This window comes from Asterias amurensis, chromosome 17, assembly GCF_032118995.1.
Source record: "Asterias amurensis chromosome 17, ASM3211899v1".
Classification (NCBI taxonomy): domain Eukaryota; kingdom Metazoa; phylum Echinodermata; class Asteroidea; order Forcipulatida; family Asteriidae; genus Asterias; species Asterias amurensis.
In genome coordinates this window covers 17,156,679-17,182,325 of record NC_092664.1, presented here as the reverse complement: position 1 = coordinate 17,182,325, position 25,647 = coordinate 17,156,679, and the positions used below count along the sequence as shown (strand labels likewise).

The 25,647-nt window shown below is 36.8% G+C and overlaps 1 protein-coding gene across 2 annotated transcripts; it reads left to right on the top strand.

Moving 5' to 3' along the window:
* Window positions 1-3,047: 3,047 nt before the first annotated feature.
* Window positions 3,048-22,103, top strand: LOC139949822 (MFS-type transporter SLC18B1-like). 2 transcript variants are annotated; one of them, XM_071948363.1, is made up of 14 exons: window positions 3,048-3,135; window positions 11,760-12,315; window positions 12,597-12,692; window positions 13,678-13,751; window positions 14,199-14,346; window positions 14,619-14,687; window positions 15,615-15,702; window positions 16,796-16,932; window positions 17,243-17,341; window positions 17,751-17,842; window positions 18,221-18,316; window positions 20,076-20,150; window positions 20,443-20,586; window positions 21,027-22,103. In XM_071948363.1, the coding sequence occupies exons 2-14, from the start codon at window positions 11,800-11,802 to the stop codon at window positions 21,091-21,093; spliced, it is 1,701 nt and encodes a 566-aa protein (XP_071804464.1). In that variant the 5' UTR covers window positions 3,048-3,135; window positions 11,760-11,799; the 3' UTR covers window positions 21,094-22,103. The 2 variants fall into 2 exon arrangements, with proteins under 2 accessions (XP_071804464.1, XP_071804465.1); XM_071948364.1 differs by lacking the exon at window positions 3,048-3,135 and adding an exon at window positions 6,859-6,935.
* Window positions 22,104-25,647: the final 3,544 nt, after the last annotated feature.

Here is a 25,647-nt window from a genome sequence, read left to right as displayed (position 1 = left end):
AAGTATGCGCTTACGATCACCATTCTCCGCTTGCAAGGCAAGCGCCGAATTAGTATGCGCTAGTTTTGTAAGCAAATAATGCCTAGTAGCCTAGAAAACAACGTGGAGTACATTTGCACAGCCCAAAACTCCCTGCTACTTCCCTGTCAAATGCGTTTAACGTAAGCGCAGGATGCACTGCTTCCGTAAGCGCCGATTCTTTGCTAACGGTAAGCAGACCCATGGAACTGCTGTTCTTGCCAATACACTCTAGTAGCCCACAGAGCCTTGTGTTGTAGCCTCTTTCCCCAGCTCTTAAAACTCTTGGGTCGGAAATGATGTTTATTCTATAAAATGAGCATTGTCGCGAGGAGGAAACATTTTTTTCAAGATTTTTTTTGTTTTACATTCATTTCCTATTCACTGGACGGACTCTGGGTGTTATAATACTTGAAATGTCTAATGAATAAATATTAATAATAATAATAATAATAATAATAATAATAATAATAATAATAATAATAATAATAATAATAATAATAATAATAATAATAATAATAATAATAATAATAATAATAATAATAATAATAATAATAATAATAATAATAATAATAATAATAATAATAATAATAATAATAATAATAATAATAATAATAAAAATAATAATAATAATAAAAATAATAATAATAATAATAATAATAATAATAATAATAATAATAATAATAATAATAATAATAATAATAATAATAATAATAATAATAATAATAATAATAATAATAATAATAATAATAATAATAATAATAATAATAATAATAATAATAATAATAATAATAATAATAATAATAATAATAATAATAATAATAATAATAATAATAATAATAATAATAATAATAATAATAATAATAATAATAATAATAATAATAATAATAATAATAATAATAATAATAATAATAATAATAATAATAATAATAATAATAATAATAATAATAATAATAATAATAATAATAATAATAATAATAATAATAATAATAATAATAATAATAATAATAATAATAATAATAATAATAATAATAATAATAATAATAATAATAATAATAATAATAATAATAATAATAATAATAATAATAATAATAATAATAATAATAATAATAATAATAATAATAATAATAATAATAATAATAATAATAATAATAATAATAATAATAATAATAATAATAATAATAATAATAATAATAATAATAATAATAATAATAATAATAATAATAATAATAATAATAATAATAATAATAATAATAATAATAATAATAATAATAATAATAATAATAATAATAATAATAATAATAATAATAATAATAATAATAATAATAATAATAATAATAATAATAATAATAATAATAATAATAATAATAATAATAATAATAATAATAATAATAATAATAATAATAATAATAATAATAATAATAATAATAATAATAATAATAATAATAATAATAATAATAATAATAATAATAATAATAATAATAATAATAATAATAATAATAATAATAATAATAATAATAATAATAATAATAATAATAATAATAATAATAATAATAATAATAATAATAATAATAATAATAATAATAAATCAATATAACTGGGATGATTGGTCCCCTGGGGTCTCGCTCAATTTTCATAACCAGTTTTCAACTTTGTTTTCTTTCCAATGGGGGAAAAAGTTGGGATGATTCGGAAGAGTCGTTTGATCCCAAAGTTGCTTAGAAAGTTTTCAAACATGGCTGATGAGTACATTTGCATCGGCCGGGAGAAAGATATCAATGAAATATTATTATTAATTAGAAGTTATTATTAAAAGAATATGAATGGCTAATGATCTTATCTTCATTTAAAGTAGACTTGTGTACAAGTCGTTAATAATGTCTGTCGCGGTGATAGCATTCCGACTCGTTCCGAATCTCCCCGCGATTCCCGCAGTATTATCGGGAGACTGTTGACCCCGCGAGACTACCGTCCCATTAAATGTGGAGTAGAAGTCGGCAACCAGCAGTTCGCGCGAGAGCAGTGATCTCACGAGAGCACTGCCACAACTTTGACTATCTCACCGCGGCAGACCATTAACGACTTGTCCACAAGTCTACATATTAAAACAACCCGATTCTGCAGTTATTCTCTCTGAAAGAACTTCGGCATGCCGCGTTTCCATTTCTATACCTTTCCTAAAACGTTCTTAGTTCTAAATATACGCAATGTGTGCCCTTCCCCAAACTACATGCAAAAAATCTTTATTCAGAAATTAAAGCTGTGTAACTCAGTGTTCACAGTCTCATTGACACAGTTCTCTGTGTCTAGCCATGGTGCTATATAAAGACTACTAGTGCACAAAAATGTTTAACACAAACTATAGGGCAGTATGATTTATAGGGGTTGTTCTAAAACCCCCTCGACCCCCTCGACCCCCACGACCCACGACCCACGACCCCCTCGACCCTCGACTTTTAGAACAACCAGATTTATAAATAGTCCCTCTGCCGGAGGTAGGTATTGCGTTTGTCACAGTTCATGAACTCCCCGACGGCTGACTATTTATTTTCTTCAACATTAATCTCTTAAAATATTTTATTTTTTGGCTTGATTTATTTGGTTTCAAAACAACGATCCACTTTGTGCTAGCCGTGATGCAAGACATTTTGGTTGATTTGGTTAAGTTTAGAGTGTCGTGCTTGGGGTGATCTGACTGTTTTCAACAGCCCCCGCTATCGTATAATTATAGTGCGTGGCCCGGAGAAGTGGAGCGGGGGTCGCAGTAGTGAATAGCAACGTCTGGCACCAATACTAGAAGTGTGCGTGACTGCCCTACTAATGTACAATACAATGCAACAAGAAATTCAAAACCCAACTTGATAAATCTAGGCTGCAGATAAATAATAAAACACTTGACGAGTGATATAAGTAGCTTATACGCGAGGTCAAGGGTGACTTGATCACATGGGCGCCCATGATCTTTTGTACCACGTTTTGATTCTTTAAGAGCCTTGAAGTCATGAACTCCGAATCATTATTATGTTCATGCTCAAAGTGGTAGGGCAGCTAGACGGAATGAAGTAGACGGTGGGTGTCTGGTTCATTATAAAGGTGGCTGTACGGAGTACGACGGTGGTGAGTGTCTGTGTTGGGCTTAAGCCGCCCTAGAATTAAACCATTTATTCTTAGATTATGTGTTATTATAGGTCACTGGTATTGTATTTGTAATTTGACAGCAGTCTTAGGTGTTCCACTATGGAGGTTTTGTCTTTCTCTCGAAAGACATTCTTACATGTATTTATTCAATATGTGACTCAACATGACTGTGTATAATAATAACTTGGTTTAGGATTTTCATCGCCATCTTTTTATTAACTGAAATTATTTGTTGTATGTATGGAAATAAAACAAACAAACAAACAAACAAACAAACAAACAAACAAACAAACAAACACCCCAACAAACAAACAAACAAACACCCCAACAAACAAACAAAACACACATACAGACAAACAAACAAACCCGCACGGTACATTTTACGCGACCGAGCCCCAGCCTCGGCTTGAAATATTAATCGGGTCTTGACTAATAGAAAGCAACTTTTGGTGTTCCTGGAAATTCCTGACTTTGAAGTTGGATTGCGGGTCTTGAGAAAACCCTATACAGTCCTTGCCAAAATAGGTACAGCTGTTCTGGGTTCTTACAATAATAGTATATAACAGTCCTCTGAATGATAAGGATTGTTTCAGCTGCATTCTCGGTTCTTTCGTCAAAATACAAGAAATAAGTGACTGCACGACTGCCAATCGGCCCGATGTATGTAGAAAGTACCCAGGATTCTTCTGCCTTGTTGTACTGGAATGATTGTCTGGCTGGAACCTACTTCTAGAACTACAAGGCTTTACCCGTCGGCCTTAATCCTTAAAGGAACACGTTGCCTAGGATCGGTCGAGTTGGTCTTTGAAAGCGTATGTATCCGTTTGTTATAAAATGCACATGATTAGAAAGATATTTTAAAAGTAGAATATAATGATCCACACAAGTATCACTCGAAATTGCCCGGATTTCCTTTTACATCGTCGACAAACACGGTCGGCCATTTATGAGAGTCAAAATTTTGACTCAAATAAATGGCCGACCGTGTTAGTTCGCGAAGTAAAAGGAAAACCACACAAATTCGTGGCAAATGTGTTTGGATCATTGTATTATACTATTAAAACATCTTTCTAACCATAATATGCATTTTATAACAAGCGGTTACAATCGAACTCGACCGATCCAAGGCAACGTGTTCCTTTAAGGAAAGGTAAAAGCTTTTTGGTAATTGACTCATAAAATCAAGGCAGTAAAAGCCTTTTGTTCGAAGCCTTCAGCAGCTGGCGATACAAGTTTTTATGGCTCTACATTTGAATCTGGATAGCGTTACTGCGGTAACGCTTCTTAGATTGTGTATGGGATTATTCTTTCTGTGTTGATATTATTCGAGCCGGCTTTCTTTGTGATATCTCAAGAAAGCGAACACCTTTTGAAAGACCTCAAGTTCTAAATCTGAGGTCTCGAAATCTAATTCGTGGAAAATTACTTCTTTCTCGAAAACTATGGCACTTCAGAGGGAGCCGTCTCTCACAATGTTTTATACCATCAACCTCTCCCCACTACTGATCACCAAGAAAGGTTTTATGCTAATAATTATTTTGAGTAATTACCAATAGTGTTCACTGCCTTTAAAAAGTCTCCTGCGACTTAGTGGGTATTTAAGTATAGGATATTACCCGAGGTGCACGCCATTCGTACCCACAAATAGCGTATCACAGAGGGCATTAATTATGCCACACCTGTGACGTCATGCTATTGTTAAAATCGCTCCATTATTTTGCACGAATGGCGCGATATCGTTTAATTTTAAAGTCAAATTGTATTACGAAAGCTTGCAGTCACTCCAGTGAACACCACTCTGGTGGTGCGTGAACACGGTACAGGGAAAACGCTCGTTCTTTCGACAGTGGCATCATGGATCGAAGCGAAAGTGACTGCGTAGGTTGTTGTTCCCGACTCGAAGTAAATGTGAAGGTGGAAGACCAATAAAGATAACACTGACACTGAACATAACCTTTGGGACCAAAGTGTGCTTCCTGTGTTACGTGATTATACTTTCAATATAACTTTGAGGAACACTCTTCAACTGATGTAATGAGCGGAGCGGAGTCCCCCAGGTGTCGGTACTGGGACCCATCTTATTCATTTTGTATGTCAACGACCTACCTGACCATGTGAAAAGTAACATCAACATGTTTGCTGATGATACCAAATTATACAGTACTGTAAATAAAGTAGAAGATGCAGCAAAGATTTAGGACGACTTAGACAACCTCCAGAAATGGTCAGAAAAATGGCTGCTACGTTTTAATGCTGATAAATGCAAATCTATGCATATTTGATCAGGCAATCCACACTGCAACTATCACATGGGTATGGTGGCCCTGAAGGGACATCGCACATCGCAAATATCTTTGCAAATATTTGCGATGTCGCAAATATCTTTGCAAATAATTATTTGCGATGTCGCAAATATCTTTGCAAATATTTGCGATGTCGCAAATATCTTTGCAGATATTTGCGATGTCGCAAATATCTTTGCAAATATCTTTGCAAATATTATTTGCGATGTCGCAAATATCTTTGGCAAATATCTTTGCAAATATTTGCGATGTCGCAATTATCTTTGCAAATATTTGTGATGTCGCACATTTCATCGCATACCTTGTCGCATACTTTGTCGCATAGTTTGCATATTTGTGGCGAGAAATTTTTCAAGAGCCTAAAGGGCTTCATGACGTCAGATTCGTGATGATAAAACTTTTTCTTGCGGCAGCCATTAAAATCCTCGGTTACCGTTCAATAAAATTGACAAATTTTGCTCTTTTGAGGGCGTTTTGCTATTAATAACAATAGTCTTCACCTGATATATCACCCATGAGAAAGCGAACAATTTGCATCAATGATATAAGGTAAGTTTTGATATAAAATGTAATTTTTTTTATGATAATTTACTTCGCGTTAAAAATGACGTGTGGCCGATAAACTTAGTGCTGCATCTAATTCGTGAAAATTGTCTTTTGGTTTTATTCTCAACATTTACTGATGAAGATAAGCTACATTCGGGAATTAATTGACAGGATAATATTTGTGAAAGTAGGGCCTGTCTTCTTAACATGTTTATGGTTTTATTTTTCGTTGGCAGACATCAAATTCCTTGTCTGCTGATTAAAAACGAAAGTTGTTTATAAATATTTAAATATAATCCCCAGGCCGAGAGCTGGATAGTGATATTAGTTATAAATATTGCGGTTTCGTTTAAGCTGAACCGATTTTGTTTTATATAATTATTACATTGAACACTGTTGTAACTTATGAATAATATTTCGCTTTGTTCCCTTTCTTTCAAGAAATGTTTTGTTGTAATGTAGGCCTACTTTTTAAATAAAAATATTTCATATTGTTTACTTCTGACTGATGTACCAGCTATTAGTCATTAATTTGAGTTTTCTGATGGGAAATACATTTCTTGGCAACTTAAAAAAGGTTACATGATTACATAAATTTAAATATCAGCCATGAATGAATGAATAATGATACATGTACACCTGCATCAACTTATCAAGGGCTATATGGGTTGGGTGTTGGGGTGGGGGGACTTTGCTAGAAGAATACCTTTTGCTTGTGGATTAAGGATTCCAACTTTTTTGTAGAAGAGGATTGGCATTCATCAACATTCTTACTTGTATCAACTTTCATTGGTTTTTTTATCATGTAGGCCTACAAGTACAATGTAGAGTTGGAAGAGTGACTTTGGTGTGAGGAAAGCCACCAGACCGAGGTTCAAGTCTAATAGGGGCAAACCAAAAGGATACTTGAACACTGCCCATATCTGTCAGGTACGGTATGAATCACATAATTGGTTTTTACCTATATAAGCACTGTATACTCAGTACTTACCCGAGTTCTGTGAAAACAAAAATCACAGGCAAATTACTCAGGTGGGATTCGAATCCATACCCTTGCAATTCTAGAGCAGTTTTATGCTAAACTAGACCACCGAGTTTGCCCAGTCTTGCCCAGTAGCTAAGGCAGTTCGAATCCTAAATTTTAGCAGCCGAACCTGCATATGATATTAAAATTGCACCAGGTTACGAGTATTCAGTTTGGTTTTTACTCCGGTAAGTATTGATAGAGTGCTAACACCACATCGGTGTATATGGGTAAAAACCAAAATGAATACTATAAATATCAAGGCTGTGGCATTATTCACTCCGAAAAAGACGACGGTCTAAACCCAACCGTATACACTGTGCGTAGTGTGTAATCACACTGCACGACCCACCCGTATACACTGTCACATTGCTGAACACTCGTCGTAGCACACCTGTGCACAAGTCATTCGCACTCATACCACTAACCGCATGCGGAGGCCGTGTACAGGGGCGTTGTGTCGTGCGATGTGGTTAATTTTACGCAGTGTGCAATGTATACGGGTGGGTTTTTACAGTGGCGTTTTTTCGGAGTGACAATTTGACTGCCTTAGCAAGGCTAAGTAAGGCTAACCCGACACACTTTTGAGATGGTGATCTGGAGTTCGAGAGACTTCCAAGTCAATCCCCCCTTGAACGTTGAAGGCAGCGGACACTATTGGTCATTACTCAAAATAATTATTAGCATAAAACCTTTATTGGTGACGAGTAATGGGGAGAGGTTGATGGTATCGAACATTGTGAGAAACGGCTCCCTCTAAAGTGTCATAGTTTTCGAGAATGAAGTAATTTTCCACGAATTTGATTTCGAGACCTCATATTTAGAATTTGAGGTCTTGAAATCAACAATCTAAACGCACACGACTTCGTGTGACAAGGGTGTATTTTTCTTTCGTTATTATCTTGCAACTTCGATGACCGATTGAGCTCAAATTTTTACAGGTTTGTTATTTTATGCATGTTGAGATACACCAACTGTGAAGGCTAGTCTTTGACAATTACCAATAGTGTCCACTGCCTTTAACCAATTGATTTTTATATCTAAGGGGGGGGGGGGGGGTAAGAGAAAGTAAACTCTCTAAGCCAACATTAAATCCCAAGAGCTAAAAATAAATTTTGTTTAAATACATTGCACAATGATCACCCAAATGGTTTGATAAATGCTATATTTTTGCAATTTATAATGTTGAGGGCTGCATTGATTATTTGATCATACATGTACTCAAGCATTGATTATTTGATCATACTCAAGCATTGATTATTTGATTATTTCCCCCATGATCCACCACGCGGGCCACATGAAGCCTAAGCCAGTGAAGCCGAAGCGTTCGAAACAATTTCGTCGCCATGTTGTTTATTGTGAAGCCTGAGCCTCACTGACCCGCATCCTGAAAATCCCAAGCCTGAAGCGTCAAGTCTGAGCCTTCGATTCGTCAACGCTAAAAAAAAAACACGCGCGGACTGTATCCGACTATCAACCCGTGTGTACATGTTAATGGAATGAAGGCTGGAACCCAAACAACCCTTTAGGCTCTTGAAAATTTTCTCGCCACAAATATGCAAAGTATGCGACAAAGTATTTGCGACATCGCAAATATCTGCAAAGATATTTGCAAAGATATTTGCGACATCGCAAATATCTGCAAAGATATTTGCAAAGATATTTGCGACATCGCAAATATTTGCAAAGATACTTGCGCGACATCGCAAATATCTGCAAAGATATTTGCAAAGATATTTGCGACATCGCAAATATCTGCAAAGATATTTGCAAAGATATTTGCGACATCGCAAATATTTGCAAAGATATTTGCGCGACATCGCAAATATCTGCAAAGATATTTGCAAAGATATTTGCGACATCGCAAATATTTGCAAAGATATTTGCGATGTGCGATGTCCCTTCAGGGCCACCATACATGGGCGAGACAACCTTGGGCACAACTGACACAGAGAAAGACCTTGGAGTGTTTATATCCAATGACTTCAAGCAGAGCACACAATGTACGAAAGCTGCGCTAAAGGGTATGAACAGTCTTCGAGTCGTGAGAAGATCCTTTAAGTACATAGATGTCAACAGCTTTTCAATTCTGTACAAGACCTATATGGCCACATGGAGTATTGTGTTCAAGTCTGGAACCCTGGATTAAAGAAAGACAAGCAAGTTTTAGAAAAGGTACAGAGGAGAGCTACCAAGTTGGTGCCACAGTTGAAAAGCCTCCCTTACACAGAAAGGCTTCAAGCCCTGAACTTATACACACTAGAACAAAGACGACTAAGAGGTGACCTTATTGAAACATTTAAGCTGCTCAAGGGACTAGAGAAAGTCGACTGCAAGAAATTCTTTAATACAGCTAGAAACACCAGTACGAGGGGGCCACTCTCTTAAATTGTACAAGCCGACTCTCAACAAAAACATTGCATGCAGAAGGAACTTCTTTTCACAGCGAATAATTAATGATTGGAACAGTCTCCCACACAAAGTAGTAAATGCCAAAACAGTGTCAACATTCAAGAAAGAGCTCGATGCCTATTGGAAGGAATCAATGATAGGATATGGGGTCACAAAGGCATAAGCCTAAACAATTTCTCCCATCAATCGTAAGTATAAGTAAGTAAGTAAAAGTTAGATTAATCTACAATTTCAATTAAATTCCTTTTAATCTGTAATGATGAAAGAAGTATCTTTGCAAGCTTATTTTTTTTTAGGCAGTTAACTCATTTACCATTTTATGTATGTGATAAATTTTAGAATTATATATTCATTTAAAAAAGTACTGGTTAAAATGAAATTGAATTATCTTCTTTTTTTGACCGGCTTATAGATTGTAGTTCACTAAAACAAAATTTAAACATCTCATAACGATAGCTGTTCTTGTGTAAAGTCTTTGCAATCATTTCGTAATACATGCGTAGCTCTAAACTGTGTCGAAAATAGGTCTATGACTTCAATCATTGTAACTCTATTATCTTGCAAGACTGGTGGTATTGGGCAAGTTTGACCCGTTTGCACAGGTGTTGTACCCATGGCGCCATTCGTGCAAAATGGAGCGATTGAACAATTGCATAACGTCATAGGTGTGGGTTAATGATACCTATCCAGGCTATGCTTCAAATCCCACACAAAGAAAGAAAGCAGTAGAATTGCCATTTATAATTTAGAGGACAACCGTTTCGTAAAAGCTCAAGTTAATCCGAATGGAGTTGTAATCAAATGAAGGCACATTGGATTGCGTACAATATGTGTCAACAGGTAGAGTGAAATGTTGGAAGGACTAGTTCAAGTCGAAGTAAAGTTTTAATACATCGAGCGATCAATCCCATGCGATAAGAAATAACTTGCTGGATGGTTGATCCACCGCATATCTGGTTCGGGCTGAAACTGTTCACTGTAAGTAATAAACTAGATTCAATATGATCAGCTAGCTGCTAATGTAAACAGGTATACAGCTTCAGCTAGACCCTGAGCACAATATCATAAGCACATTATAGCAAGTGTTTTATACGTGTCTTTTTGGTCTCCTATTAATATCTGACTGGATCAACAGGCTTTATCGAGCTGCAGTATTTTTATACACTTCTGTTGATCCTGACCATCACATTCCGGTTGTTTTGTAAAACATTTTAGCCTCCTTTTAGGTTCGTTTTGCCGTATATTTTTACATTAGAGACTGACAACCTTTATGTGCCAAATTTCAAAGAGCTGCTCAGGCAGATTTGTAATCACCTTTTACGGTTTGGGGAACTTTTAAGGCCTTTATGGTTTGTTTTGTCATTGTTTTGTTAAAATAACCAAGAATTACTTTAATGTGTAATAAACATATTTTTGTAACTGACAAAGATATAACAGTTTATGTATGTTTGACCAAATAAAGGTAATATTTATGAATACGGATAGAAGGTGCTTGGCACACGCTCCACTCGTCAGGCCCCGGTCTCGTGGCTAAACGCACAAAACATTCAGCTGACCAGAACTAGGTTAAAACAACCCCGAAATACCACCTCACGTGAATACCCTCTATGATCATGGTTCCCCTGTACTGTGGTCGATCCCCTCAACTTTGTGTGCAAAATATGTATGCTCTAATGGTCCAACCCTCCCTCCCTGACAATGGCTGATATTTCAGTCAACGTAGTATATCCTTCACTTCTGTTACCACTCAAAGGCTAGAAAACCACTTTTGTTATACCTTGTCGGAACCTAAGTTTGACCTTGGCGGCCATTACAGTGAAATAAACCCATTGCACCTGAACGACCGTTTCCAGTGTGCTCAAACGGCTGATATTAGACTTCCCGCCAGTCAGTACAATGTATACGTTGCTTGAAATGGAACTAGTGTTGAGTGAACTGTGGATGTTTTTGTCAATATTACATGAACTGAACAAAAATCTCGATTGGTTCAAATTATGAATGTTTCCACCTGCAATTTTAATAAATTGTTTAACGTTTGTACATACTCCTGAGATGGAGTAGAGTGATATTTCAACAATTAATCACATTTTTAAAGAAACATATAGATACAAATATTTCATTTTATCAATTAAAAGATCAGATTAAAGAATCGAATAAAGTCAAACAACCAATCAATTATTTCCCCTGTGATTGTGTATGTATTTTTTGCTTATTCTTGCTGTATTTTTATCCAAATAAATTAAACAGTCAATCAATCATAGTTTTAGTCATCTGAAGGAGTGTATAATTGTTAATCGAGCTTTTTGTTTCATTTTAAGTTGCGATTCCAACATTCAGAGTTTGAAAGACGAAAACAAAATGGAAAATGGATCTGCAAATCAGACTGAAGAGACTCCTCTCATCTTAGCAACAGAATCACCTGTCAATCATAGCAGGAGCCAATCAGCAAACAGTATCAAAGAAACGTCACCTGTCAAACATAGCAGGAGCCAATCAGCAAACAGTATCAAAGAAACGTCACCTGTCAAACATAGCAGGAGCCAATCAGCAAACAGTATCAAAGAAACGTCACCTGTCAAACATAGCAGGAGCCAATCAGCAAACAGTATCAAAGAAACGTCACTCCCAAAGACAGATGACAAGAATGCACAGGAAACCAACAGCCAATGGAATGAGCCTCAAGTTGAAGGACCGCCCACCCCACGTGACAGTTATCAGAACAATGAAGACATTGTTGCGGATCCTGTCGGAAACGAGGGAAAGAAAAAACCTAAAATAACTTTTGATCAAAAATTGACCCTTTTTGCCATCGCCATAGCATCAATTGCAAACTTCATGTCGTTCTCCATTCTGGTTGCCTTCTTCCCAATAGAGGTTAGTGCGTTTTTTAAAAGTCCTGATTAATCTGTTAGAAAATACTTCTTTCTTAAAAACTACGTCACTTTAGAGGGAGCCGTTTGTCAAAGTAATTATTAACTATCAGCAGTTCTCCATTACTCGTTACCAAGTAAGTTTTTATGCTAACAATTATTTCGAGCAATGACCAATATATAGTGTCCACTGTCTTTAATGCTGCATCCGATCATCTCCATTTTTTACCATGACACTTGTTTGTTTGACCTTGTGGTCACTTTTTTTTTTCTTTTTGTTGGCAGGCCAAGACCAAAGGAATGTCACAAACAGTTATCGGGCTGGTTTTCACCATTTATGCTCTCTCATCCAGTGTATTTTCACCAATTTGTGGAAAGTTTGTAAGTTTCTTCTATACCCTCTTTTAAACATGTTGCAAATCCAGGAACCACGTAACACACCTTGGTGATTCTACCCTCTCCCCTTAGGATGTGAATGGTTTGCTTGACCTCATTTGCTCAGAATGAATGGGCTGGGGGACGAAGCTTAATCCATCAAACTAACCTACTCTATGGCAACCCAACACTAAAACATTCGGACTCTGATAAGATTTATGTGTTTGCCTCATGTTGGAAAAAAGGGAATAGTGTATAAGGCCACAATACCACATCCTTCAAAATACTCCATTATATTATTGATACACCATCATTCTGAAAGTGGGTGATTCGGGTACAACATCAAATCAATCGAACACACTCGACAATATCAACACACTGTTGAAGTGTACCAAAGTTTGCCTATGACAATACTGCACACTAATTTTAGAATGAGAAGTTTCCAACATTTTTGTTTTCTCTTTTATCTCATTGAAAGTTAATGAAAACAATATCTACAAAATTTCACATGTTCTTATTCATAAAGTATTTGGAAAAGGTGTTAAATATCAGTATGAAAGCAACTTTGAATCATAACAATCTCCCAAACATATCGAGAGAAATCTTATAAGAAATATAAACCCATTATCTCTGCTTTTCTCTGCTCAACGATTTTTTTTTTTACACATCGCAAGTAGTCCCGATAGCTTAGTGTCACTTGCTTATGGCATACTTTGGGGAAATGGGTTTCAGGGTGGATGCTTAGATTCCAAAATACAACCAATTTCCACTGACAACACAACTGATAAGAACCACACTCCAACCAGTGAATAATTCAACCCAACGTGCAGAAGCCTGGTCTGTAAAAAGATGCCAAGCCCCATACTCAGAAGTGAACGTTTTCGGGGTAGATTACTTTTAGTATTCGAATTCATGGCAACCAAAAACCGAAATATTAGACTTTGATAAGATCGGTAGAATGGATAATACTTCTTTGTCTGTTTGTTTACAGCTACCTTTAATTGGAGCTCGGTTTATGTTTCTGGCTGGCTCCTTTATGGCTGGTGGATCCAACTTTCTCTTTGGGTAAGCTTTCATCTTTATAAATCAATTCAATTAAATTCACATTTATGTTCGCAAAAACATTTCCACAAATGACAAAAGTACAATTTAATGCATATCATATAAAAAAATATATAAAAGAATGACCTTTGTATTTTAATTGATCCGTGTTTTAATTCTTGAGGAATCACTATTTAATACGAAAGGTCAACTGTTTGTCAATTGAACTTTAAAATTTAGGTATCACAGATTCAGTAAAGTTATGAATTTCAGTTCATAAATACCTCAGACAGTTTGGTGGAGAGCGCGTCACGTTGGGGGCATTTATACCTTTTATTATGACCAGTGTATAAACGGTTGTGAACGTTTCTTGTTACTGGCGATGCGGGCGCTGTAAATAGATTAGATACAGAATTTAAAATCACGGTATGTTTTTCTCTTCACTTGATGAGATTTTGTTTACTTTTACAGTTTGCTTGGCGACATGCCGACCGATACTTCATTTACAGTCTACTGTTTCCTGCTACGGATTGTTGAAGGATTGGGAGCGGCTGCGAGTATAACGTCATCATCCGCCATATTGGCTCATACGTTCCCTGATAATGTGGGAACGGTTGTGGTAAGGTTTTAGTCAACAAGTCTTATCTTATAAAATAAATTCAGCTTTAACTTAAAAAACAAAAATTGTGAAAACTGTCAAAATAATGTTATTGGACATGAGGTCTTTAATGGCCGTCGTTTATGTGGTCTCAGCTGGACAAGACAAACTAAATATAACTTGAATGAAAACTGTCTTATTCCACAGAGTATTAATGAGATGATGATTGGGAAACTGTTTTATTCCACAGAGTATTAATGAGATGATGATTGGGAAACTGTTTTATTCCACAGAGTATTAATGAGATGATGATTGGGATAGGGTTCGCAGTTGGGCCAGCTCTTGGAGGTTTGTTATACAATGTGAGTAACCATCATGCATTATTATTGAGTATTACTTTACTATTACTCTTTAGACATAATGCACAATAAGTGTAAGTTGGACAGGGGCTGTCAAGGTTTTACAAAAGTATAAAAATTGTCATCTTAAGAATGTGTACAACCAGCTGCCAGACCCCTGCCAAAAGACATAATTTTCCACGAATTTGATTTCGAGACCTCAGATTTAGAATTTGAGGTCTCGAAATAAAGCATCTGAACTTCGTGTGACTATGGAAAGACAATGTGGTGGTTTTTTTGTCTTCTTTCATTATTACCTCGCAACTTTGATGACTAATTGAGCTCAAACTTTGACATGTTTGTTATTTCATGGATATGTTGGGATACACCAAGTGAGAAGACTGGTCTTTGACAATTACTCAAAATAATTGTTAGCAAAAAAACTTACTTGGTATATTCAAAGAGTAATGGAGAACTATTGATAGTAAAACAAAAATATATATTTTCAGAAACGACTCCCTCTGAAATAACGTTATGTTTGTAGTTCTCACTAAAACATTTAAACTGATTCGAGACCTCAGCTGAGGTCTAAATCAAGCACTGAATCACACAACTTGTGTGACAAGGGTGTTTTTTCCATTCATTGTTTTCTCGCAACTTCGATGACAAAGAGTTAAATTTTTCACAGATTTGTTATTTATTTGTATGCATATGTTGAGATACATCAAGTAAGAATACTGGTCTTGGACGATTACCAACTGTCCAGTGCTTTTCAGTGTCACGACTGGGACTCGAACCCACGCTCTGGGATCTTCTTTAAGACAAATGTATTGATTTGTTGCTTTAGAATGCAGTTTTGTATTACTTTATACAGGGGCGTTTAGCTACTACTGTGCTATTATTTGATTCATTGCCTTTAGATGTGATAACAAAATTATGTTTCGTCAACAGGCCGGAGGTTTTGGACTTCCCTTTTATGTTCTCGGAGGCTTTGATTTATTGATCGTTGCCCTGAACTTGTTCACAATGCCCCAGCCAGGTAAGATCATTATACTAGGCACGTAAACAGTTTGGAAAAAAACAGTGTTTCCTTAAAGGCAATGGACACTTTCGGTTCGAACTCAAAAAAAATATTAGCACAAAACCTTACTTGGTGACGAGTAATGGGAAGCTCTTGATTGTATAAAACATGATGAGAAACGGCTCCCTCTGAAGTAACGTATAGTTTTCGAGAAAGAAGTAATTCTCCACGAATTAGATTTCAAGACCTCAGAATTCAATTTTAACTTAGAATTTAAATTAGAATATAAATTAGAATTTAAATTTTGAGGTCTCGAAATCAAGCATCTGAAAGCACACAACTCCGTGTGACAAGGGTGTTTTTTTCTTTCATTGTTATCACGCAACTACGACGGCCAATTGAGCTCAAACTTCCAAGGGTTTGTTATTTAATGCATATGTTTAGATACACCAAGTGAGAAGACTGGCCTTTGACAATTACCAATAGTGGCCAGTGTCTTCTAAAGGTGGCTGACCAATTACGATTTGCATCGGTTGGGTAAGGTGGGTCAAACTCTGTGATTACTAAACGACAGACAGTTGTATATCCTTGATACAGTGGACAAGTCTATGTTGTAAACAATCCAGCGAGTAAACAACCCTGCCCATGACACTCAAACTCTATGTCTTAGGGGTGGAGCTATTATGTTCACCTACCAACAGCAGCTCTCGGATGACCCTGGTTGGTGTTGGAATAAACCATTTTCACCAAGCCACACAACAACATACCAAACAATGGAATCGAACAATTATTAACAAAACTAACCAAATGTAGCCTATGAGCATGCACCGTGTATTTTCTAGAAGTCATCGCACACTGAGTAAAACTAATGCTTCATTTAACGGTTGATTAAATGGCAGTGTAAATACACTAAAGGTTTTTATTGGAATCGATCTAATAATTGCCAAGCAAGGTGTGATGTCACTATACAATTTTAGTGACTTAGGAAACCGAGCCAATGCAGCTCATCTCATCACTTTCCAGGTTTTTAAAGGTGAAACAAAACTTCTACTTCATTTTCACTTTGTTTTAAATGATTTTCTACTTAATTTCTCTCTTTGTTTTCATACAGAATGTAAAACTGAGGAGATGGGTTCATTAACGCAAGTCTTAACCCTTCCAGCGATATGGCTTGCATTGATTGTATCTACACTTGGGTCAGTTGCTGTTGGGGTTATTGACCCCACTTTGTCACTTCATCTTAAAGAGGTCAGTTGGGTTATTCTCATTTGTGTTTCTTGACCCCACTCTATCACTTTAAACTAAAGAGGTCAAATTGGGTTCCTTTGATCCCACATTTTTTTTTCTTTTTTTGCAAAGCTAGCCTACTTTTCAGACAGTTTGACCCCCCAAAAATACAAATATTGTTTTCAAATTTTTGTTTTATGTTAATGGGTTTACACTGTAAAACTGCAGCATTTGTGTGTGCACAGGAATATATAGGAAGTGTTTTCTAAGTGTAGATTCAGAGTCATTGATGTATTAATGTACTCTACCTTTCACATTGTTACTTTTACAGCTTCATTTTGATGTGGTTGAAATCAGCTTAATTTTCACTGTATTTGGTGCAGTGTATGGATTAAGTTCTTTCGTGTGGGGCTACATTGCAGATAAAATGGTAAGGTACTATAGCTTCATACTTTGTTCAATAACTACAAAATGTGTGGATCAATTCAGCTCATTTCTTTTCTGAACTACCCTTAAAGGCCCTTAACACGATTGGTAAATACTCAAAATAATTGTTAGCATAAAAACTTACTTGTTAGCGAGCAGTGGAGAGCTGCTGATATTATAAAACGATGCGATAAACGGCTCACTCCGAAGTAATGTAGTTTTCGAGAAAGAGGTAATTTCTCATAAAAATAACATTCGAATGGAATTCGAGACCTCAGCTAGTATTTGACAATAATTACCAAAGATGTCTATGCCTGAAATAAGTAGGCCTATCGTCCAATGCAATGCTTTTATTACAGTTCGCCATGGTATGTACCATAATGTGTGATCATAAACATTTATTATCATTTCAGAAATCAACCAGGATCATGCTTGCACTTGGAGCGTTTGGTTGTGCGATATTTTTTCTTTTCATCGGACCATCCCCACTTCTAAATATAACTCCGTAAGTGTAATAACTATTATATCATGTTTCTTTTCAAGCTGCCTTTCAATCCTGTTTGTAAGTAAGACGTGTTTCATTGTAAGCCACGCCCACTTCACACAAGCTAGATCCACTGATTGGTTCATTAGAAGATTTTGTGAGTCTCATTGAGCCATTTTTTTTCTTAACGATTAATGCAAGAAAGGTCGAATAAATTGACTTGCTTTTACATACGTACTCTTAGGAATGTTTGAAGTCACGTTTTCATAATTTTAACTTGGAGTGTTTCAGAGAAGAGAAAAAAACAGTTTTACCATGTTTTAACGCGATGTAAAAGAGACTAGTTTTTTTCTGTTTGCTATACTGATTTAGTGTCACTACTTTTTGTTATTAATACAGGCAGAAGTACCTCGCTAGTATCGCAATAGCTCTGGGAGCCTCCTCCATTGCATTACTTGTTATACCTACACTGGTTGATATGTTCATTACGGCTGAGTAAGTTCAATATAGTTAATGTTTTAAAAGTAAAGTTATATATTTACATTTTCCACAGCAATCAATTTGTTTTAGAAAATTTGAACATTTAAACTGGTATTATAATTGGCTTAGAGTTCAAGTCAGGAGTCATTAAAGGTACTGGACACCTTTGACAATTGTTATAGTCCATTAGTCTCACTTGGTCCATATCAACATTTGCATAACATGACAAACCTGTTAAATTTCGGCTCAATTGAAGTTACAAGAGAATAATGAAAGGAGCGACACCTTTGTTGCATTACTTTGCCAGCCCAAATATATGCTTTAAAAAGGCTCAGCTGCGGTCTTTTATTATTTGGTTGAGAATTTACCTCGATCTCTTTTCTAAAAAGCTACGTCACTTCAGAGGGAGCCACTTCTCACAATGTTTCTATATAGCTCCCCATTGCTCGTTCCCAAATAACTTTGTATGCCAGTTTTGAAATTACCAATAGCGTCCAATACTTTCAAGTTTGGAAATAATCACCCCCCAAAAAAAAATAAATAAATAAATAAATAAATAAATAAATAAATAAATAAACAAATAAATAAATAAATAAATAAATAAATAAATAAATAAATAAAAAACCGAAAGTGAAAAACCGAAAGTGAAAAACTTCTGACAGATAAGTATATCAGGGTGTACAATTTAATTCGGGCTTCACACTTCATGAATTGTTATTAAACTAAAAAGTCTGGCAAAAAAATACAATTGACAACAGAGAAACTCAAAACCACCTCAGTTAGCCTAGTAAGAGAATGGTTGAGATGTAACTAAACATCCTTTCTTATAGCTAACTATAAGTCTTCTTCATAAAGACAACAAACTAACTCGGCTGTTTTTAAAGGCAGAGGACACAATTGGTAATTGACAAAGATCAGTCTTCTCACTTGGTGTATCTTATCATATGCATAAAGAAACAAACCTGTGAAAATTTGACCTCACTTGGTCGTCGAAGTTGCGAGATATTTATAAAAGAAAAAAACATCCTTGTCACACGAAGTTGTGTGCGTTTAAGATGGTTGATTTCGAGACCTAAATTTCTAAACTTGAGGTCTCGAAATCAAATTCGTGGAAAATTACTTCTTTCTCGAAAACTACGTCACTTCAGAGGGAGCCGTTTCTCACAATGTTTTATACTATCAACCTCCCCATTACTCATTACCAAGTGAAGTTTTATGCTAATTATTTTTTTGAGTAATTACCAATAGTGTCCACTGCCTTTAAAGCACCTATAATTTTAAAACTGTTACTCATATTCTAACAATGAAAATACCAGGAGGCGGACAATTTTATTACGGTGATTTTGACGCCTTGTTTGCTACAATCGGTCGAGTATTGTTGTTGCGGTATGTGCTTACAGATGAAAAGTGCCCACTTCCATTGTTGCATTAACTCCAATTGACATGATTGATCTTTTCTCTGATTCAGCGTTAAAGCGTTAAGCAATAGCGGGAATTTTGAAAAACTGTTCTTGTCAAAAGGAGTTACTGCAACCATGGAAATTGGCACTTTGCACCTTTAAGCACACACCGCGACAACAATACTCGACCGACTATTACAAACGAGGTGTCAAAATCACCGTATTAGATTTTGCGTCTCCTGGTACTTTCATTTGTAGAATACGAGTAACCATTTTCAAATTATAGGTGCTTTTACAATAGCCGAGTTACTTTTTTTGTTGTCCTTAGTTAATACTATAAAATTGATCTCTTAATATATTTTCCCCTATTCCAGATGGTATGGACTATCCCAAGGTTTGGGAAACACAAGTGTTATATCAGGACTTTGGTTCTCAGCATTCTCAATAGGGTAGGTATATTATTATTATTATTTAACTTAATCTGAGTGTTGTGTTGACGAACTTTTTTTCTTTGGTGGTAAAACCACTGGTTGTTATGGTTTTCTAATCAAGTTAGAGTACCTCGATGGTTGTTGTTGGAGTAAAACAAATACTAAATAGTTCCAGGGGACGCTTTTCGCATATCTGTAGCAGGTACAATGTTTTAGCAATTTTTGTGAAGTTTTGCCCTACAAGCAGTTTTTAGAACACATAATATGCTGGATGTTTCCATGGTAACCATGCTCTTTATTTGTTTGACAGAACAATGCTTGGTCCACCCCTAGGGGGCGTATTAACCGACCATCTTGGATTTGACAATGCAGGGACAGTCCTTGCCGGTGTTTACATAGCAACCATGCTCGTGATATGTTTCTTTGGACTGTGGGAATTCCGCTGTGGAAAGGGGTTAGTAACATTGTCTAGATAAACCCACTTAATTATTTTTGCTTATTCAAACAATTTGTTTCCTACACGAAGCTGTTGAAGACTACAGGGTTTTTTTACGAACGAAATAAATGTTGTGTTTCTTTAGGAATGTTGGAACTGGTTTTGATTTTCATTTGTTACAGCTATCTAGACCAACTGCTCTACTGCTTCAAAATCTCATCAAGCCTACTCAAAAGTGACACTTATTTAAATTCAGGAAGAGGCTATAAACTTATTCCAATCTGGGTTTTTTTTTTTTTTTTGGGGGGTGGGGTTCAAACTGTTTTACAAGTTTGTTACTTATCGGTATTTTGTATTACTATTATTTTGTTATTTAGTTTGGACTGATTCTTGTTACACCAACACACCATAATAAAATTATCTTTGACTAGTTCTAAATCTAACTTTCTTCTGTTTAGGAGGCGTGTACCCCCGACACGTCTACACGTAGATGTAGAATCAGAGACAGTGCTACTCACCAGTTAAGCGGGAGGATGTCTTCAGCCGATCGACGTCTTTTCGGGATACTCTGATGGTCGTCTTCCACGCATCCCGGTCCAGCATCAGCGTCCTAAGCTCAGGTGTTTCCTGTTGTGTTGCGTCCTTCTTCAGCTGATCTAGCATTGTTTTCTCCTCATGCCGTTGCTTCTGTTTCCAACAACGGGTTCCCAAAGAACTAGGGGGCTCACAGCTAGCTCTATGGATGGCGGACACAGTGGCCAGCAAGCCTCATCCTTCGCTCCCTGATCTTGACAGATACTCTTTGGTAGGGCAGCGTAGAGCAGCTGGGAGTTGGACATATTATTGGATCTGGATCCGGCTCAATACTGCAATCAATCTCACAATATAGGGATGTATAGGTTGCAGGTGTGTGGTGCCGCGGAATCTAACTATTATAATGCGCTCTACTTTTGATATTAAACACTCCAGGTATAAGTTTGTGTATTTTTTTTTAATGTGTCAGGTGAGGGAGCTTCTCTATTCTCTATTGGCTCTCTATTGTCTTCCCAGTGCCATTCGTAGCATTCTTGATCTGCTGTCATAGTATAAGCTTTCAAATATTCTGCTCCATAATGTTTGGAGTATTTACAAGATGCTACAGATGCACACTATCGTCACTGAGAATGAATGAATAATACTTTCTTAATTTAAACATGTAAAATTTGACTCTCTAGTACGAGTTCGCTCTTTTGAGAGTGAAAGTCGATCTGTGTCACTGTTTTTAAATGTAATTGGAACGGACCTCACTCTAAGTTGAGTTGAAAGTACCCGTCTTTCACTCTATTAAAAAGGACTTGTCTACCAAATGCATCTTTGCAAGACGAATGGCTTTTCAGTATTGTACGTTGAGAGTACATGGCACCTCACCGACCTACATGTAAATGACCAACACCATCTCATCACAATACCATCAAACTATCATCCCGGCCAAAATGCTTGGGCTGCCCATTCCTAACGTTATTATAAAACCATGCCCTGTCCCCCTTCACACTGACAATAAACAATGTCCCCCCCCCCGCTCAATGTTGACTGTAACGCAGAAGACCGGCAATCAGAACCAACATTAAAAGGGGGCAGGGGGGCATGGGTAGGGGGCAGGGGGTAGGGGACTGGGGGCAGGGGGCAATTATTATTATTATTATTTGTATAATTATTATATAGGGTTTGAGGCATGTGTGTATCTACTTGCCAGGTAGAGTTTGTTCTAATAGAGAACTGGCTTGCTGTATTATTATAGTTATTAAAACAAAATAACTTTTTTTTTCTTCTTTTTTTACTTCAGGATGAAAAATGGTCAACAGACTGTTATTCCTGTAAATGTTGGAAATGTTATAATATTGAAAGTGCGCAATCCTATAAACATCAGGGCACCATCATTGATAACAAATTAACTTAAACTGAACAGTGTAGAGCATTGGGCCGGATAAATAAAAACTAGCAATTACTTATCAAGTTAAAGGTTCAGCATTAGCAAGAAGACTGAAAAGTAAAAGATCAGGCATGAACATTTTGCTCGCTGGATTACCTTTCACTTATAGACATATAAATAAAAACGACATTTTACTAACATACTGTAGCAATTACTTGTATTCTTACAAGCTACTGCATGAGGAGCTTGAGATTTTACTTACACAACAGTGTTGCATATATGGCTCGGTATCGGGTCAGTATTTAAGGGTTATTTTTCCCTTGGCCTAATGATCCAACTTCAAATGTTACTTATAAATTTGTTGTGTACTTTAATTGCTCTAAAAGAACCAATCTCTGGAGCGCTGGCGTGGAGAGGCTGTTTCCTCATAGCCACTGCCGCCATCAACAACTTGACTAAGTGGAAACTGCCCCGCCTGCATTTCAGTTAATCGCTATTGATCTGCGAGTCCATGCCTCTATTGTTATACTCCTGAATACCCCGCTATTGTGCTTTTCTCCGACCACTTACTAATCCGTTCAAGTAAATGGTGTTTTTCCAGTAAAAGGTTATTTATAGAGATTTGAGCAAATTTTCATGCCTGATCTTAAACTTATCGACATTTTGTTAATGCTGGCCTTTATACGGCCCAGTATTTTGTGAAACTATCAGGTAATAGTAAAATGTCGGTTTTATTTACATCTCAATAAGAAGAGTCCCTCAAGCATTGATTTTACCTACTAGTTCGACCAATTACTAGCAATATTAAGCCTTACTTTTATTTATAAGGATTTAAGTAAAAGACTAGTAAAAGCAAATGCTAGTTTTTATTTATCTGGCCCATTGTTTCAAAAGGGATTCAATGCATGTACTTCTTAGCAGCTGACTCAAGACTACCTGGTGGCTGGCCCGCTTGCACAGTTGCCACTGGCACGCTTGGGTGACTTTATTATTTGTCAATTATGTAATGTCTACAGCATAATACTTTACACCACTACACTCCCCCGGGGCATACATGTTTTTGTTTTGAGAGAGACAGAGGGAGGGTGTTAAAATTAAAAAAGAATACCACAATCAATGTACATTTTTAAGGGGAAAGCAGAATACAACTAAACATTGTTTTAGCGGAACACCTATTGCAAAAGATGTCTTCCTCTTCTCTTCTCAACATGTTTGGCTAGATTCCGGGCCGTGTATTATTATTATATGTCTTATTTGATGAATGAGAAAATTCAATTTTAGCTTTCACTAGGCTGTGAGGGGGAAAGATGGTTATTCTTTGAATTATCACCCTTTGAACTGAGTATTTCTCGTTTTTTTTTTTTTTTTCCTCATGTGTGCCTGGACGCTACAACCATTCAAACTCAATGTGTCGTTATTTAGGTCAATAACATAATATGCTTTGTCAAAGTCTTATCCCAATACAACAGTGTTTTCAATAGGGGCATTGGCAACATTCCATTTGAAGCTGCGATTACCTTAAATCAGGCTTACCCGCTTCATTGTATGGGGCAGTATTTATATTTACCAGCATCTTTGCGTTTACAAATTAAACACTGAAAGCTGTTATTATTATCGCTACAATTCTGATAGTCTGTTTGGACTGACGCTTGTGCGGCACCTAAATGTAGCCCGAGCCCTAATTATGTAGCCTGACCTAAATGTAGCCCCAAAACATGTACCTATAAATGTAGCCCGGTGTGGCGGCCTCATCGCTCCGGCGGTCTCAGAGCTCCGGGTGACGTCACCGGAGATTTCGGCACGCAGTAATCACGGTCTCAGATCTCTGGCGTGTCAAGCTCTCCGTGATGACGTAGCATGCTGTCGTTGCGGGCGTGAGACCCCGTGTCCCCCCCCCCCTACCGCCACGAATAAATCTTCGAGACCTGTTTTGTTATCGTACGAGTGCTTTTCCGAGGGGCAACCCAAAGCCCTTTTCTGGCTTTCAGAAGAACCTTCTTTGTAATTCCCACCCCTCAAATACTTATTATAAACGTGATTACTTTTTTTCACAATACTGTCGCATACGCTCAACTCGTTCACCACACGATATGGGCGCCGCCATGACAGCTACGAGAGTAGCCTTGTGGACAAGTCGTTTATGGTCCCACGCGGTGAAATAGTCGAGTTGCAGCGAACGGCTGGTTGCGCGACTACTACGGGAGTGTACTCGGCACGGCGCTAAAATCGACTACTTTCGCTTGGTGTGCGCAGGCACGGCATGACGTAATACTACCGTATTTGGTAATCTGGAGCTCTGAGACCGCCGGAGCTCCGAGACCGCCACACCGGTACGTTGGAATAGCTTTGACGTCATTCCAGGGCATGGGCGTCAATCGGGTGGGGGGGAACAGGGGGACATGTCCCCACCTTTTGGAGGGTGGGGGACACAATATAAAATGTCCCCCACCTTTCTGACCACCTTAATCATGAAGCCCAAGTTTTGCACTGTGTAAGACGAAACCCTGTGTCCCTATATGGGCATTAATATAAACTGCGCCAATAAAGTATCTAAACACTTAAAAATAGTCAGATTTATCGGAACCTGAATTAGTATGCCAAAGAATAATTATTCATTTCTATTCACCGTTAATTTCTGCACATTTTGACACATCTTGTGTTGCGCTATGATGTTGTTTGGTGGATTTATGGACACTTGAGTGGCTTAGGTCGAATTTCAAAAGTTGCAAAAGCCCCTAATCACCCCAATTCGATCCAGAAGGGAACTCACACAAGCCTCACACACAGACAAAATCAAGACAAAAGACACAAACTCGTTTCGTTTACTTGACCATGAAATTTATGGCCGTATCTTTAACTCTAAAACTGCTGATATCCTGTCCTCAATACTTGGTGTGTCCTCCATCACTGTTAACGGCAATGAGTCGTCTTCTCATACTCCAAACGAGACATCTGATCTGTCCCTGGTCAATCCCCTGCCATTTCCTGATCAGGATGCGTCGCAATCCCTCGAGAGTGGTGTCAGGCTTGATGGACTTGTTCACTTTCTTCTGCTGCAGAAGTCACACTCGGGCGGCCACTCCTTGGCAGGTTGTCCACATTTCCCTGAGCTTGGTAGCCATTCCACCATTTTACTGACCGTCGCTGGTGACGTTCCAACTTGATGAGCT

Coding starts and splice junctions, on each gene's coding strand:
- LOC139949822 (XM_071948363.1), top strand. CDS start 11,800: ATGGAAAATGGATCTGCAAATCAGACTGAAGAGACTCCTCTCATCTTA. Junction 13,752..14,198: donor GGATCCAACTTTCTCTTTGG/GTAAGCTTTCAT, acceptor TTACTTTTACAG/TTTGCTTGGCGACATGCCGA. Junction 20,151..20,442: donor TTCTCAGCATTCTCAATAGG/GTAGGTATATTA, acceptor TTTGTTTGACAG/AACAATGCTTGGTCCACCCC.